General features: G+C 44.5%; 1 protein-coding gene across 7 annotated transcripts in view; it reads left to right on the top strand.

The window, feature by feature from the left end:
- CSNK1E (casein kinase 1 epsilon) overlaps positions 1-18,112 on the top strand; it is a 48,508-nt gene that overhangs the window by 3,018 nt on the left and 27,378 nt on the right. For 3 of the 7 annotated variants that reach the window (XM_083462360.1, XM_083462364.1, XM_083462362.1), the window contains exon 2: positions 9,110-9,197. In XM_083462360.1, coding sequence (XP_083318486.1) covers positions 9,122-9,197 — 76 coding nt within the window. In that variant the 5' untranslated portion in view covers positions 9,110-9,121. Of the gene's footprint in view, positions 1-4,598; positions 4,941-5,212; positions 5,238-9,109; positions 9,198-18,112 lie in introns of those variants that run through there. The other 4 variants (XM_083462361.1, XR_014516383.1, XM_083462365.1 and 1 more) reach the window with 4 other exon arrangements.

Here is an 18,112-nt window from a genome sequence, read left to right as displayed (position 1 = left end):
TTAGCTTCTTGTGAAAGGAATTTGCAGGAAAAAAGTAACAGTGTCCAAACTTACCATTAAAAAATAAAAGAAAAATATCTGTTTATTCTGGGCCAAGGACAAGACAACAGGCAATTAGAGGGACAATCCAAGACTGCGAACTTTTTGCCTCTTTTGTTCAATGCTGTGCAAGTCTTTGTGTTAAGTGGAGCACAGTGACAAATCTTAGGGTACAGTGTGAGTCCCTAAAACTGAATGCATGCACCTGAAAATCATACGTTTGAAGTAAAATGAAACCATACGGTAAAAAAGAGTGGGGAAATCAATGGGTGGGGGGAAATGCACTTTTCCTTGCCTTCCTGCCAAAATCTATTGCATAGCCTTCTCAGTCTAGTCATGCCAATGGCTAGCGTTTGTCAGCAAACTTATTGAGGTCTGGTCAATATATCCTAAAGTTTGCCTAGAGCAACCCTGACACATTTACACAATTCCGTAGACTCTGCTGGTTAGATGAATGTGTTGCACAAATTAATAACAGATGGGTTTCTGGAGTTTGTGTGAGCTGCTATACTCCCATGGGCAAAAGGTGCTTAGGAACATTGGGAGGTGACAGAGTAAATTGTTGCAGCATTACTTTCCTGTAGGTGTGGCTGTAATTAATTTTGTCTGAGGCCAGCTTAGCTTGCATACGAGCCAACCAATGAGGGGTTCTGGGTGCTGATAACAGAGCCTGCTTGCTGATATCTTTAAATTACTCAAGAATCTTCTTTCTCTGCTTAAAAAGCGTAAAGCTGAGTAAAAGAAATCCAAGTGGATTCTTAGAGCTTTGTCAACACATGACATACTTGTCACCTCAGTTTTCTGTTGCCCAGAAAACTAATGCAAAGCGCTGTGAAGAAGTCTGGAATTGTTCCAGATGTAACAGGGCAACCAAAATATCCCCATATTGATATTTTGGTGGATAGCTGGTTTTATTATGTCTTTAACATGAGTTATTTGTTGGATTGTCATGTTATGTCACAAAATGATATGGGTCACATCCACCTCACACACTGAAAGCTCAGATCTTTGCCAGAAAATCCTGGGACTCTTAGTTTCCTAGAGGTGCTGGGAAATGAAGCTCTGCAAGAGGCTCGACTACAGCTCCCAGGATTCCATGGGGAAAGCGATGTGTCTTGAGTCTTGACTGTGTTTGAAATGTCTGGTGTGAATGTCATCTTAGTATTTTGTTACTGTAATGATATCTTGATCTGCATTTTTGTTGTTCTGTTGTGAGTCACTTTCAGCATATATTTATATGGAAAAGCTGCATACAAATTTAAATATATAGCTTGACTATCAGCCTTGACATATCCTCTATGAATTTGTCAAATCCCCTTTAAAGTCATCAAAGCTACTGGCCGTGACCACATCCATGTGGCAGTGACTTCGAGGAATTAATTATGTGTGTGTAAAAAAAATAATACCCTTTTTTGGGCTGCATTCACACCACAGTTTATTCCATTTGCCTGATGTTTCCCTAACTAGTTAATTTTTGTGTTATAGATGAACTGTCACACCACATAAAAGCCACTTCTGGAAATATAGCAGAATATAGTGCAAGTTTAATATTTGTGCCCATGTTATTTGCTTCCAGAAAAAACACACGTATGTAAATAACAAGGAAATGGGTGGGTGCTAAACCTTCTACAGTACAATATTTCCCCAAGTGGTTTTTACACTGTGGGAAAGCTCAAATATACTGTGGAAATTAACAATTTGGGAAACAAAATAAACAGTGGGAAACAGTGTGAGTAAAGCCTTTGTCTGTCCAGTAGCCACTGTCAATCAGCTAGAATCATAGATTCTAACCTTTGAAGTTATCTAGCAACTCCAGCCTCTTGTCTAGTGCAGGATCCGCAACACAGGGTGATACAGCAGCATCATTGACAGGTGGCTTTACAGCCATTGTGTGAAGCTATTTTCACATGTATAACACATGAAGCGGGTCCTTGACAGAGGGAGAACTTCCCTCTATCCACTTTGAACCTCAAGTGTAATTTTATAAATTTGCTAACTAATTTCATTTTTGTGTGGCTACAAGGACACCATTGTGGAATCATCACTGTACTAACACACATACACATTAGAGACCCAGGTTGAGTTTTGTCACCAGACAAAATATTAGCCACAGGCAACAGGGTTTGCTGAATCCAGACCAAGCTTTGTGTCTTCACTGGTTGTTGTTGTTTTTGTAGGAATCCTACTTTGGCCATTGATTGATTGCATTTATATCCTACCTTTTTCTCCAGGGAGCGCAAGGTGACATACATGGCTCCCCTCCCAATCCCAGGTCCTAGTCTGACACTACTCTACCGCATTGGCTTCCTCTGGCTACCACAGACTGCAGCCACTCCCAGATGCTTAGGGAAAGGGAACAAGGGTTGGGCACCTCAGCCAAATTACATGAGCATACATACGCACTCCTTGGTTTGGAAGGATGGCCAAGCTAGAATTGGAGTGACCAAGCTGAGAGAGGCTGTGTTCTAGGAAGCTATGCAGCACCTCCAGTTAAGCAAGACAAGGATGTCTTATGGCCCTAACCATAACCAGGGCCACAACCTAACCAGGGCAATTGCTGTACGGCATACAATTGCAGTATTGTGCAATTATTTGATGATAGATGCTGCCGACCTTTTTATCTGCTCTACTTTTGTTAATGGAGAGGTCACATCAACACCATACATTTAAAGCACACTTAAAGTACATGTTTTTCCCCCAAAGAATCCTGGGGCAACTTGCCCCTCACAGAGCTACAACTCCCAGCACCTTTAACAAACTACAGTTCCCAGGAGTCTTTGGGAAATGTATGGTATGGATGTGACCGTAATCTCCAAGTGGTGTATAGTAAGGTTACAAAAGATACAATAAAGAGACTGTAAAATCAGTTAAAGACAACAAAAATCAGAAAACTTAAATTGCTTGCTGAAATTAAGTGCCGGAAGTTCAACAGGGAGAGGGCCTGTCTGATATCACCTGGGTGGGGAATTTCACAGAACTGGATCCACAGTATTCAGGAAGTAGTAGTCATGCTTGTCTTGTGACCTTTGATCAAACACATCCAGAGAAATGTGAACCATTTCAGAACATTCATATACAGGTATGTATATGAATGATCCAAAGACTGATGGTTCTAATCAAGTAAATGTTGTTTGATAAAACTATTGGCTGGAAGATATGAGGGAGAGGAACAGCCATTCTACAGGCAATGCAAATGACAGAATGCAGCCTGAAATGTTTATGGTTTGGATTTTGTGTTTGACTTTAAGCTGAGTTTTGAAGACAAGCATACAGCCCATTCCTAAGCGAGTTTCTTGGGATGTTCCACCAAGCACCATGAGGCAGATTGAAGCAACTGCCTCAGGCAGCACATGATGGCTGCACAGACATGTCTGAGAACAAGCACTTGCAAATGGCTCAGGGTCCAATGAGTAAACAAAAGCAAATAAATGTTGTAATGAGTCTAGAGTGTTAAAAATATTTTGGTGTGGAGACTTGAAACATCTCACATTCTCCAGAATACAGTGGTACCTCAGATTAAGTACTTAATTCGTCCCGGAGGTCCGTACTTACCCTGAAACTGTTCTTAACCTGAAGCACCACTTTAGCTAATGGGGCCTCCTGCTGCCACCGCACCGCCAGAACACGATTTCTGTTCTCATCCTGAAGCAAAGTTCTCAACTATTTCTGGGTTAGCAGAGTCTGTATCCTGAAGCGTATGTAACCTGAGGTACCACTGTACAGGCTGGATGTTATGCAAAGCAAGCCACAATCTTGAGATTTTAGGAAACACAGGAGGCTGCTAGACCTTTGGTCTTTGCAGCTCAGCACAATGGCCTGTGCTGACAGGCAGCAGTTCTCCAGGGTTTTAGACAAGGGTCTCTCTCTCCCAGCCCTACCCCCTGGAGATGCTGAGGGTTGATCCTGGGACCTTCTGCAGGCAGTGCAGATGCTGTCCTACTGAACACTGCCCTTTGTTGTCAGAGGGATACTTCCAGCTGGATCCTGTGCATGTTTGGCTTGGTAGGAAGTCTTAATGGGATTTACAAAAAGAAAACGTGTGGAAGTTTTGGCTGTTAATGCACTAACTACATTGGGCCAGGCTTTAGGACTACAAGCTCCCACATCTCAGCCCTTTGTCCGCAAAATATAACTTTTCTGATCTTGAGGTGTTTATCTGTCTGTGGATTATGGGTTTGCTAAAAAGCTTTGAGCTGTGCAACAGAGCTGGATGCGTTGGACGCCTACCCAGAAAGTTAGGATGAGCTCAGCTTCCCCTCCAGCTTAACATGTGCAGAAGCTTGCAGCCTCTCTTGTCCTGAGCCGAGCAATGGGCGCCTTTTCGTTTACCCAGATGAGAGGCATTTGGCGGCCGTTCTTCTGGATTCCGCGCAACGCGATAGCGATGCACTGCGGTCCAGGTGTGAGCTAGACAGCTGCTAACAACTTTCACAAAATTGCGCCGGTACATATTTTTTGGGGGATGGGTAGCGGGTCATTTCAGAACCCCCGTCCCCCGCGCGTTTATTCCCCCCCTCAAAAAAAGCGGTTGCCAGCGTGGGCTACCAGGAAGCCCTCGCAAAGCAAGAAGCAACAAAAACAAGCCACTGCCCCTTTAAACCTCCGAGGGAGGGCCCAGGGCTTTGTAGGATGACATCAGTGGGTTTGGCCCTGAGACTCAATGGAAACTCAATGAGCGAGAGCCTCGGCTGTACACACACCGAGGGAGGCTGGAGGGGAAGGAGGGAGGCAGCTGAGCAGGCAGAGCACAGAGAAGGAGGAAGCGGCGGCGGCGGCGGCGGCGGTGCTCAGAGCTGGCTACGGCCGCCTTTCCCAATCCTCCGTCATCCTTCCTTCCCCGGCGCCTTTCCTCCCTGACAGCCCCGGGAGCAGAAGCGGCAGACAGGCTCCTTCCAGGCGGGGTGAATATTGTGGGGATCCGGGCAGGTTTTGGGGTGCAAATCCGGGGGGAAAGGCGGCCCCTCCGTCCCTTTGTTTTTGTGCTGAGAGAGGAGGATAAGGCGGCGGGGGGGGGGAGGGGGAAGAGGCTCTCGCTCGCTCACACACAGCACACAACGCGCACATACACAACACAACGCACACTTACACAACACGGCGCACACAAGGCTGGGCTGGCATAGGGCTGCCCCCCCCCCCGTGGAATTTGGTGACAGGCGAAGGAGGAAGCTGTAACCGAAACGGGGGGACGACAACAAAAGGCTCGTTTTCTCTCTGTGTGTGTGTTTTAATTTTTGACGGAGACAAAGGATTATGCAGGCATCTTTCTCCCCCCCCCCATTCCCGGCTTCACTTTCGGAAGGACACATTGAGGGGCTCCTGTATCGCTTTCCCCCCCGTTCCTCCCCCCCCCTTGCTGTCTACATGCAGAAATGGCTCCACTGACTTTATATATATATTTAAATTTTACTTACTGGGGTTTATGCTCAACCTAATGCCCAAGTCAGTGTGTGTGTGTGTGTTTGTTTTTGAGAGGAGGGGGTGATTGCTGCTGCTTCTCCCCCCTTTCTCCCTTTTCGTTTCCTATACTTAACATCTGTGTATGGCTTCACAAACAATTGGTTGTGAGTAACGGGTATCTCTCATTTCTCCTCCCCCCCCCCCCCGCTCCAACCTTTGGCTGTTTGTGAGGGGGTTTTTTGGGGTGGGGTGGGGGGGACACCAATAGTAAACACTGTTGAATTTCTAAAAAGGTTATATTTGACAAATAGGGTTGGTATTGTGAGGTGGAGGGGGGAGGAAATGGCTGTTATTGTAAATCACTATCTCCTTTTGTGCACTGGGAAGGTTCGGTATTGTAGGGAGGGGGGTGAAGAGGGGGGTAAGATCTCACCCCCACCCCCACATCTTTTCTGAAATGTTGCTTCTTTGTACCAGCTCAGGGATTTGTAATGAGGATTGCATAGTAAATAGAAGTTTTGCTGCTATTTCTGCTGCCTAATTCTCATTCCTCGCTGCATTATTCTCCCCCCTCCCTATTTTATAAGATGCTTCTGGCGCTGGAAGAGGGTGATTTAATTTTAAGTTATACTTGTGGCTGAGTGATGAGATGATCTTATCAGTTTTTATCTTCCTTTTAATGCTTGCATTTGTTGTGTGTGGTTGATCTGCCTTCTTTAGCTCCTTTTCTTTTTTGGTAACTGCTCTGAAGGGAAATGGAGAGGAAAGAGAGGAGGAAGCAAATATCTCTGTTGTGGCACATTGCTTTTTAGAAAAGTATTGCTATATTTGTGTGCACACTCCTGTTCCCCCAATCCTTTGAAGCTGATATGGAATACTCCCCCCCCCCCCCAGTTCTTCAAACCCAGAAGCATCCATTATATATCTGGTCAGCTCTCGCACAGTGTGGCCTGCTGTAGTCCTCGATGCATCCTTGATTTCTAGCAAATAAAGTAAAGCTGGTATGGAAGTCCTCTTGTTTACAATAATTGCTTGGGGGGGGTTGCCTATGCTGTACTGTAAAGTGCTGAATACCAGATGTGTGGGGCCTGCTGTGTGTTTGCACACATATTTTTATTATATGATTGCATTTACATAATGTAGAGTAGGTTTGTGTGTGGTGCTGATTCGAATACAGCTTTCTAGAATGTGTGTGTGTGAGAAAGAAAGAGGGAGAGAGATAGAAGTGGCTATTAATATAGTATAAGCATCCACTCATGCAGAGTATATGCATTAGAGTGTGTGGGAGTCTTTCTAGTTTCATGAGGAGGGAATTCTTGGCTGGCATCTTGACTGCCTAGGGCTGTTGCTCTAGTTTGAGGAAGGCCATAGAGTTGGCTTAATTCCTTTCTGTCTCTCTGGATGGAGGAGGTGAAGGCCTGAGAGTTTGGAGAGAAACTGATGTGGCAGCAGGGTGGGTGGGTAAGTGTTCCCATCCCCAGCACCTGGAAGCAATTCCTAAGGTGACTGGTTGATTTGTTGTTGCTCTTGGCATGAACTGGTCTTGCTGCCTTCTCCGAACCCTCTGTCCAAAGCATTGCTTGCCTTATTAATGTTTCAATCATATGCATGCTTACTAGGAAGCAAGTCTGATAAAACTGGAGGTACTTAGGTGTGTGCTTCATTATTCTCTTTATGAAAGGGAAATTGGGAGATCTCATTCTTTGTCTCCGCCCCCCCCCCTTGAACAACATCTGCTTTTTTAGAAAATGAGTTTGAAGGCCAGTCAGCTGTAAAGCTGTGTGGGGTACTTCCGAATTAAGCCCTAATGTTCTTGCAGGAAGTTAAAAGGTCACAACTAACTGCAAACCACAGTGAGCAGCTGGGCTCCTGTTTGCTTGAGCCCAGTTGTTGTCCTGAGTGAGATGGGTTACTAGCTGCTGATACGCCGGTCCCTACTTCTGCCTGTCCTCTTGGGTTATGTGTTGAAGAGAGCTGGCAGAGAAACCTAGGAAACTCCTAACCTTTAGGGATCAAGCATCTCCAGAGTAACTTCTGAAAACTGCTGGCTCCTTCCGGTTCGTGTGTCACCAGTGTTTATAGGAATAAAAAAAACTTATCTTGTATGGAGAGCAAGTTAGAGTATGAGTCAAATGTATATGCAGTTACATTCCTAGTTTAATTGGGGTAGTGGAAGGGATCAATCCTATCTTCTTGCTCGAATATAACCTCTTGATTCCTGTTTGTTCCCCAGGGCTATACTTGAGCTGTGTATTCTGCTTAAATTTTAAGACAAGAGAATAACTCTGTAGTCCTTGCAGATTAACAATCCTGCATGCTTGGGTACATGTTTTAGCAGGAGACTCTGCCTTCTGTTGTGCTTTGAGTAATTGGAACTGGGTATTTAGGGTTCATGATGCCCTGTTAAAGCTTACAGTGAAATGTGTGCCTTTAAGCTCCACCACTTCTCTTTTTGCAGTACATGATTAGTTTGGATATGACTAGAACTCCGCTTTACTTTGCTTATTCTGGCATATTGCAGACCTTGGGGTGCAGCAGAAAGGAAGCTGTAGACTCCATCAAGCGAAAGGACCCCCTGTCTGCTTAATCCTTGCCTGTTCTTTCAAGCAGCCTACCCACCCAGGAGAGCAAAGCCTGCGTACAGTACATTAATAAATATGCATTACATAAATTAACCATACAGCAGCATCCTTTAAAAAGAGCCACAGTCTTTCAAACAGATCCACGTTACTGGAACAGTGGTGGGGCGGGCAGAAGGAGACGGGAGAAACACAAGATGGTGGTCTTCTGGGAGAGGATATTGCTGGGAGTCTCCAGAACAACATTTGGCACAGGCCTAAAGGAAGAAGTTGGCATGCATGGCTGAAGTGAAGGTGGTAGTGCTGGGGTTTGGGTGGATCTCTCATGTTCATGAGCGTGATGTGTGGGAACATATGGTGTGCCTAGTGTCAAATGTGGCATGCAGATGTGCACCTTGGGCCCAGTAACTGGTTGTGAACCATGCGATTGAGGAATTTGTCCTGTACTACCATGCTACTGCCCAGAAGGAAAGTGAAGCAGAGTAGAAATGTTGTGTGCCCCAAATCCCAGTTCATTGGAACGCATGCCAGGTGTAGGGTTCTGGCTTATCCTTGAGAGGGGTTCACTTTCTCCACCATAAAGTTCTCTGCTATACATTTTGTTTTAGCCAGAGACCCACATTCTGGTTCCAAGTGTGTTTTATGTTCAAGTCTGTCTCACTGAGGCTTTTTTCTAGGTAATGTTGCAGCCAAAGTTGGCCTTGCAGTCAAGGTTACTTTAGGTGACTGGTTTGGTTGAACTGTTACTTCACCACATCTTCTGAATGCCCCCCAGCCTGGAAAAAAACCTGTTAAGAAATATCAGACTACTGTTTACTAAATTGAGGGTTTTATTGTGACAGTCCGAGAGTCCCAAGTGTTTAGGCAGCAAAACTGGACCCAAAAACTTTAATTGAAGAAGGAATAAACCAGGGGTAGGAACCTCCTGATGTTGCTGAACTCTCATCACTTATAGCAAGCATAGCCAGGGGCCAGGGTTGATGAGGAGTTCCCCACACCAGAAATAAATATTGGGTCTCTCGTATGGTAGCTGAATGTGTTGACTTAGGTCATCTTTCTAATCTTACCCTGTATGTCCTCTGTTTTATTCCCAGAGCAACTGAATCATGGAGCTTCGAGTGGGGAACAAGTATCGGCTGGGAAGAAAAATTGGTAGTGGATCCTTTGGAGATATTTATTTGGGTGAGTTTGTCCTAACTGTAGGAATGCATCTTCTAATAGCTTAGAACATTTTGGAATAGTGAACTGGTGTATGTTGGTTCTTATGTGTTTCTTCAGCCTTGTATTCTCCTCTTAACTAAGGAGGCTAAGGGCCAGAGGAAAAACAACTCCTTTAGACAGAGACCGGGGGGACATACTCTTTTTATCTGATGCCTGGAATTCATACTATTTTTAAAAATTGAGGTGTGGTAAGATTTCTGTACTACTGTAAAGACGGCAAGCATTTCTCACAGGGCTTCTGTTCCTGGCCCCTGCATTCGTGTTGGTGGAGCGCGTATAAATGTGCCCTCCTTTTCCCTCTTCTGGGTCAAAAAGGACCATGCATTGGCTATTGTGCGAATTGGATGCACCTAAAATAGTTGCCGCCTGTATTCATTAACAAAGATGGTGGTGGAAGTTCTCAAGCTGCAATATGTTCAGCACTGTATAACAGTCTGACCCAGCCTGGTGCTTTCCAGATGTTCTGGACTTCAACTTTCATCAGTCAGTAAGAGTTGTCAATGATCGGGGATAATTGAGGTTGTCCAACAACATCTAGAGGACATCTGGTTGGGGAAAGTTGCTATAAAATCTTGTATCTGTTTTTTGGATTTTGTATATAAAGTACATGTTTGTTATTTTATGAACATTTATAACCAGCTGAATATAAAAGTATTCAAGCAGTGTATAAAACATAATATATAAAAGCAACAATGTTTTCTTTAATCTCCACATTATAATAATAATGGTAAAGTCAAAATAGTTGGTACAGGTTTCAGCTTTCAACAACCTGATGGATTACTTAGATCAGAGTCCTTGCTGGTAGCGCTATGTCTAGCAAAGCTAGGGCAAATGAAATAGGTCTTTAAAAAGATGTCTAAAACAAAGAAAAGAAAAGGCAACACATATGGCAGAAGGAAGAGTGCCAGGGTAGTGGTGTTGCTACCAAATGATGGTCCATAAGACATGGTGCTACTGGTAAGGAATCCTCAGATAAAGAAATCTAGCAGGTGGTTTTCAGGTAACCTTGTTTTAAAAACCTTTATATCCACGTAACCCTTCTACTGCAAGGTATTCAAGATAGCTTATAAGCCAAAGCAATCGGTTAACAAACACACCACACAACAATGGAAATGGCAGCAGCAAAATAGGCAGGCAAGAAACATCAATGACATGTTAATGGCCGAAAAGTTGTGAGAGTATACTGGGACTTGACATCTAAAAAATAGAAGGCCAAGTATCAAATGTGGGTCTTCCTGCAGAAAATAAGCCCTGCCCTTAGTCTCCGCTCACCTGTCCCCTTTGACAGTGGGGGCACCCAGTTCAGGACTGTAGGTGTTACGCTGTGTTGCGTGCGTTTGTTCCCTAATTGGGAAGCTCTTTTTGCTAGCTTGTGGCAACTAGGCTATGAAGCTGGCTGCTCTCGGGAAAACTGGCTTGTGTGACAAAACGTGCTTTGCCACTCTGCTGTGTTGCACATCCCTGGTGTAGAGTATGCTTGCTAGGTTATGACAATGGTGGTCTTAAGGATTCCTCCTCCTATATGTCTCATGTAGTTCTGATCACTGAGGGCGTGCAAGGGCCAGAGAAAAGAATTCAAATGCTTACCTCCTGTATTTCTCTGATTGGGAAGGGGGAGATTCTTTTAGGATACCCCTTGGGTTATGAATTGGGGGGGGGGTGCTTGCCTTTTTTCTTTTTTTTACTTTTGAGGATGGTGGACTTAATTATGTTTGTCAGTGCGTTGGCTTATTTTTATACTGCCAGGCTTCATGTCTTCCTCTTGACAACCCAGGGATCTCTTCTCATAATCAGACCAAACTATCTATTGTTCTGAATGACCCTACCTTTTTGTGTGTGGGGGAATATATAAAAAAATTAAAAAATTGTCCAGTAGCACCTTAGAGACCAACTAAGTTTGTTCTTGGTACAGTATTAGCTTTCGTGTGCATGCACACTTCTTCAGATACACTGATACAGAAGTCACCAGACCCTTATATATAGTGGGAGGGTGGGGCAGGGTGTTTTTGTGTGTGTGTTCACTTAATGGTGTGCCTAGAGGTAAATAAAAAGTCCTAGGTGCGGCTTCCCTTCCCAGGGCTGCATCCGAAAGGGCTACCCTCTGAGTGATCTGTAAGGTGATGCCTCTGCATGCATAGCTTCTGTGTAGCATGTAGCTGGCTTTCCCAGCTTCTAGCAGGGTGTCACATTGCAACCTCCCATCTCCAGTTTCCACTCTGGCATTGCCACAAGATTTGCCAGCCCCACTGTTTCCCAGATTCCTTCTCTTGAGTGTGGTTGCTTTGGGTTGTTTTCTTCTGAGCTGCCCTGCCTTAGTTTTCCAGCGTAAACCTTCCATTTTCTGCTTATTTTATTGATATATTTATATATATTCAGATTTTTATAAGCTGCTTTTCCACCTAAAAGAGTCCTCAAAGTGGCAGGTGACAATGCAGTTATTAAGGATACAACTAAATTAAAACAATACAAATTAGCCTGTGTTGTCATCCTTCTGGCTGTGTTTTGAGTCCTCCTGTGGGTGGATCATAATACTGGGCCTGTGTTCTTTGCCCACTGGAAAATCCTGTTCCTCTCTGACACCATGGAAATGGGCTTGTTTGATTTTAAAATTTTATATCCTCTTCATTTTACTTAAAAACAAATGAAAAGTTTAAAAAACAATATTTTTAAAACCCAATTTGTTATGGTATTAAGTGTGGTGGATATGGTGTCTCTGGCTCTATCCTTCTATGCTTAGGCCTGTTAACTTGTACCCCATCTTGTCACCTTTTCCTTTGACTATTTATTTCCAAGATTCTGGTTTCCACTTGTCAAAAGCCCTCTGCTCCAACTGGATATCTGCCATACCTATTTAGCAACCAAACTTGTATTTCTCTCTCCTTCCAAGGTCTCAGGGTAGTTTTCTCACACTATCCCTTTTTACCCTGTGAAGTAGTCTAGCCTGCAAGTGATTTTGTCTAAGCCCCTGGTGAGCTTTGTGGCCCCGCAAGGATGCAGCTTTCTCTGTGTCTGCAGAGTATGGTTTGGACCATACTTGCAGTGGGGTTTTCTGATCTACTCTTTTAATGAGGTTCTGGAAACGGATGTGACATAAAGTGACATGGATTTTAAAAGCAGTTCCCCCCACGATAGTAGTATCTAATAATAATAATAATAATAATAATAATAATAATAATAATAATACCCTATATGTTTGTGTGCCTAATAATTGATGCAAATTGTTTTCAGAATACCTTTGAATGAAGCAGGATATGAACATTTAAATTGGGTGTTGAGTCTGTCTGTGCTGGGAGAGCCACATGTTCCTAACTCCCGCCAGGCCTCATGGCCAGTGGTCATGGATGATGCGACTTAAGTTCAACATCTGGAGGGCCACAGGTGCTCCACCACTGGCTTAAATAAACAAACACAACTTTGAACCCAGGTCCCTCTGGTCCAAGCCCTATGTTTTTCCAACTGCATCCAACTGGACTAGCTTTTTTTTTAAACCTGAAAGAAGACCCCCACCCACCTAACAGGCTACTTCAGCAAGAGCCGTTGGGCCCTATTCTGCTTGCACCTTGAATGCCTGCTGATTTCCTTCATCGCCTCTGAAATGTTCATCCATCCCTTTTATTCCCAGCCCTGTATTGGTTGTATATTTTTGTTTGCAAGCCCTTGCTTACAAAGTACTTCCATGGTCTGTTGTGCATCAGCTAGGAACTTGCTGCTACGGTGTTCAGTAATATGTAATTTGTAGTTATCAATTGATTATGGTAATTTGGTAGCACTTTGCTGGCAGCTACATATTTTTTTAGCTTTTTCTGCTATTCCAGAACTGGTGCACAGGTGGGGAGCTACAATATTTATTGCCTGTATTTTAAGTTCAGCCTTAAAAGGGTTGACAGGCTTCAAGCAAGGGATGGTGGTCACTGACACTGCACATATAGTGGTTGTACTGCAAATGCATGATTGCTTTCTAAGATGAGGGTCAGCAAGTATACTTTGGGCACTGCCATGTTGAACATAGAGATGAAGCAAGGTGCAGTGTGCCCTCTAGGAATAAAGATGGCAGAACTGTCCATCCCTTTTTCTTGCAGTTGTGAAAGTATGGGCATAGGCAAAGATGGAATATGTCTGGCTTGAAACCTTTGCAATTTTGCAGTATAAGATAAATGCTGCATATTCTTGATTAGGAGTATTTCATTATAGTTTTTCTGTTAAGTAACAGACTCTTAAGTGATGGCAGCTTGTTTTTTCATTCCTCCTATTTTGAATTTTGTGGCGCTGCTCAAGTGATGGGGGGCACCAGTTCTCTGGCCAACCACGAGTATTGGAAAGCTTCAAAAATTGATGTCTGATGAGCTGGTGTATTTAATCCTTCCCAAGATCCAGTAGCCTTTCAATAGTTTCATCTCAATGTCAACATGAGCGGATTTGAAAACATCTCAGTCAGCTCAGCCCCCACTGTTCTTTCTCTCCACTTGCATCCTTCCTCTTGGTCTTTCCACCTTTTTTATTTCTCTGTCCAATAAGTGCCAAGTGAAATGTATTTCATTAAATGCAAGCACTTGTATTTCCTACCCCACCACAAAATAACTGAAAACGAAGTAGGTAAATCAAAAATTGGCTGGCTGCTTCTGCACATGCCAACCACCGTGTGGATTTATTGAAATTGTGCTCTCAGGATGCCAGCCCAGTTGTGCAAATCAGACTGGAGTGACTTACCCCAGAGGGAGGTTGCTTGTTGCTTGGCAGGCCTGGTATTGGAAAAAAGAGCATTGGAGATCAGGCCGAGAGACTGGGGTGTCCTGGACTAGACACCCTATAAGCCTCTTTTGCATTCTATGATTCTGTAATTCAATGGCTTTTATAAACACACGTCTGGAATGTGGAGACTTTGCTTTCTGTTGTGAAGACTGTTTGGTTTGGGAGGCTCAACTGAGCAACACTGCTGAACCAATGGTGTGGGGGGGGAGAGGTGGGTGATCCTGAACACAGTAACTGCTTGGGAGGGGTGTGTGTGTATTGTCATTGGATCCAGAGGGAGAACTTTTATCTGCAGGAGTTGCTACAGGTTGGAATAGAGATTTTTCTCCATCAGACACGGAAGGCTGTTTGGCAAAGCAGGGCATGCTGGGTAGCTGGTGGTGTCTGCTTGGACAGTTCCTGATGGCAGGCCCCTCCCTCGGAGGGAGGGGGTGCGTTCCCTTTGTTTCCTAGCTAGTTAACTCTCTCTCTCCCTGCCTGACTTCACCCATCTGCTCTATTCCCATCCTTTTCTTTCGCGGCTCGGTAACAAAAAATGACAGGGAGGAAAGGTGGTGGCAAAATGTCGTTCTGCTCTTGAATGCCAATAGGGGTGTGTTGAGTGTATTTATGTGCCCCCAACAAGTCCATGCACCTAAATTTTCCAAAAGGGTCCCTCGTGAAGACTGTCATTTTCACTTAGGCTGGTGGCATCAGTCTTTTTGTAAGACTTTCTCCGTCATGCCACCCCCACCTCCCCACATTTGAGCAGTTTGAAACAAATGGATTTTGAAGTACGCGGCCCACACGATTGAATGAGACAGGGGGTGGATGCTGCGTAGGATTGTTGATGATTTCCAGATTTCTCAGATCACTGAAGCATAAGGTCTTGGTAGCATTTGTATCTATATGGAATGAGGCAAAGGAACGGGATTGCTTCTAACTACCCTTTGTTGTCTTGGCTGCTTCATAATCTTATTTGTAATAGCAAAGGCATGATTATGATTGGATATGGTTTCCTGGGGATTTATCTCGTATGGGGACGGTGCCTGGTGTTCACTTGACTCTTCCTTCTGTGTTTGAACAATGAGGTGGGGATTATGGGGTGGGCTGGGGAAAGACAGGAGAGCAATGGAGGGAGTTGCAGGTAAAGTAAGGCGGTTGGGGGTTCAGGAAAAGGCTGGCTGAAGAACTGGGGTTCGAGGAGGAACCTAAATGGAAATAAGCTTTATAAATGAGCCTTAGGTATAAGCACCAGTATGGTTAAAGACCTGGGTATGAAATGGGGAGAAGTATGCTATTTTCATTTTTAATGTAGTCTTTGTTTTTGAAAGCATTTCTGACTTTTAGCAGGCAAGTGGTTATTTATCATTACATTTATATCCCACCTTTACTGCAAAGAAGATCAAAGTGACACACAAAAGCTTCCCCTTCTCTCCATGTTACCTTATCAACAACCGTGTGGGGCAGAATTACACTGAGAAACTGTGATAGTGAACTTCGTGGCTGGGTTCAGGATTTGAACCCAGATCTCCCAGATTCTTGTCCAACACTTTAACCACTACTCCAAATAGGTAGAGTTCTTGTACTCTGAGCTGCATTAAATTCAGTCTTCTTCTTACCTTGTTCTCTGGTGTAGGCAGCAGGGGCTTCTGTCATGCATAACTGGATGGGACCAGGAAGATTTTGGACTTGGCTATGAAAGAAAGTTGGGTCTTTGCTCATGCCTGCTGCCTTTTGTATTGTCCACACTGCTCTGGGCTCCTTGACTGAGCAGTCCAGAGACAAAACCACTCCAAAGAATGAATGCTACATAGATACGTAGAATGTATGAGTGAGATAATGACACCACCTCCTGTTGTGGATCTGACTTGTGAGGCTTTTTAAATATATTATCCTCCCCGTATGCTCTGCTGCCCTAAAAAAATCTAATTAGTGAGTCACAGCCTAAAATACAGTTTTTAGGAAAAGGTAGGCAGCTTATGTAGTAGTAGTAAGATGTTGGTGAGGATTGCTAAATAAGCAGTTTGCATACAACTTGTGTTGGGGAAGGACCCCCATGGCATGAGGACAGAGCACTATGCTTTGTATGCGCAAAGGTACAGTTGCTCACACTGGTATCTCCAGGAGGGAAAAAAGAGGTTTGGGTAGCAGGTGATTGGAAAGAAAGCTCAGCCTGAGTCTCTAGAGAGCTGCCTGCCATTTCAGAGCAGACAAAGCTGGGCAAAATGGACCAATTAGCTGGCCTGGTCTAGAGCAGCTTTCTACATTCTGCTTACAGATTCTTTCGAGGTGGAGGACTATTTTGAATGGCTGCTTGGAAAAAACCAGGTACCCCCCTTTCAAGATGTGTGTGAGGCCTCCAGCCTAAGGGAGAGGCATCTTGATACAACTTCTCACATGGCATTCTCAATACTGCCTTAACACTTGTAGGATTCTAGACCAGCTTACAAAAATACCTTGCGTGTGGCCACTGATGTTATAAATGGATGCCATTTTTCCTGAGTCTGCAGACGACAGACCTGAAGCTGTGACTCAGATGTCAGCTCCTATGTGCCCACAGCCTCCCTCCTCCCGGCTAATCTCATTGGGGTTGTAGCTTTAAAGCCTAGTGACAACACTCTTTAAATGTCAGCATTAACTTTGGTTTGCTGATCATTTTAGCAGATGGAGTGAGAATAAAGCCCATGGGAAGGGGGGGGGGGGGAGAGAGGACTAGGAGTTCCTACAGAGAAGGAAATGCAAGAGAGAGAGAGAGATACAGAGAGAGGTAGGCACCGCAGGTTGTATAACTCTGGTCCTAAGGGGGAACGTATCTTCCTAATGAGTAATGCTGGGCATGATGATAAGATAATGGCTGAGAATTTAAAAGCGGAAATATGTGTTATGCAAGTGCCATGCACTATCCTATTCAAGTGAAGAACTGAGTTGGTGGATCACATCCCTGAATTTACACCTTGCCCTCAGGGCTATGACTAAAATGGAGTGCAACTGCTTTGCCAAACAAAGTTCACTGACAGGTTGTGATGGCAGTACTTTTGTCTCTGTGGATGTTTGCTTCTCTTCTCTCCCCCCCCCCGACCTGTTCAAACGATTGCTTCACACACATGTTCCTGTGGAAAATGGAAATCTTCCTTTCTCTGGCTGGTATATCAGAACATACTATATTCCCAGCCTGTTGTGCCTTGTTCTTCATTTCCACAAGAGAGAGAATGTTGCTGATGAACACAGAGCAAGATAGGGGCTGTTGCTGTTTTTTGCTTTGGCCATTTTTGCCCACAATTGCAGAACTGTGTGCTTGTTGGCTATTCCTGCAGCGTAGATAAGGACAGAAGTCTTTTACTAGGTCACTTGCCAATGGGGTTCAACCCTGTTGGGAAATACTGCCCCCTATTCCCAGATGCATAGGAGCAGGCTGCTGTTGCACTCTGCACATACATAGTGGTGTTTTTTATTGCTTTACATTGTCAGTACCAACTTCCCAGAACTGTACACAAGTTAAAAGGGCTTTCCTTGGTCCAAACTGCTCTGTGCTGCCATACCTGTGCACATAAGTGTCATGAGATGACTTTGAGGTGGTTCACACATAATGCCAGACCATGGTTTGTCCCAACATGAAAGAGCAGTTAAAGATGGCTTGGAATCTCATGCTGCTTCAGTGTGGCACTTCCCATAGCTTCCCCCCCCCCCACTGGGTACTTAGTGTGTTCTTTCCCTACAACCCTGTGTTGCATGACAGGGAGCCATCCAGATGTTGGACTCAACACTCATGAGCCCCAGCCGGCATGACCCGAGGTTCAGGGGTGATGGGAGTTGTAGTCCAGCAGCATCTGGAAGGTCATGGGCTCTATATCCCTGCAATATTGGAATCGGGATCAAATGCTGATTTTCAATCCTGGCTTGCAAGTTTAGTGAAAACTGTGGTTCTAATACAACAGCAAATGATGCTTTGTCTCAAAGTAGAAGGGCAGAGATCAGGCCGGAGAAGAATGGTGGGAACTGCTGCACATATGCAGTGAAGGGAGCCCCAAGGCTTACTAAGCTCTGCTCTTTTGAGTAGGTCTAGTGGGAGTTTCTGCACCTTAGGGTGAGTGGCTAACTGGCAAAGTGGATCACTCCTGAAGCCCCAAACTAGATTTGTTTTCTCG

Source organism: Podarcis liolepis (assembly GCF_965112155.1).
Source record: "Podarcis liolepis genome assembly, chromosome: 10".
In the NCBI taxonomy this organism is placed as follows: Eukaryota; Metazoa; Chordata; class Lepidosauria; order Squamata; family Lacertidae; genus Podarcis; species Podarcis liolepis.
Note: the sequence above shows the minus strand (reverse complement) of the source record. Positions and strands in the feature narration are given on the sequence as shown.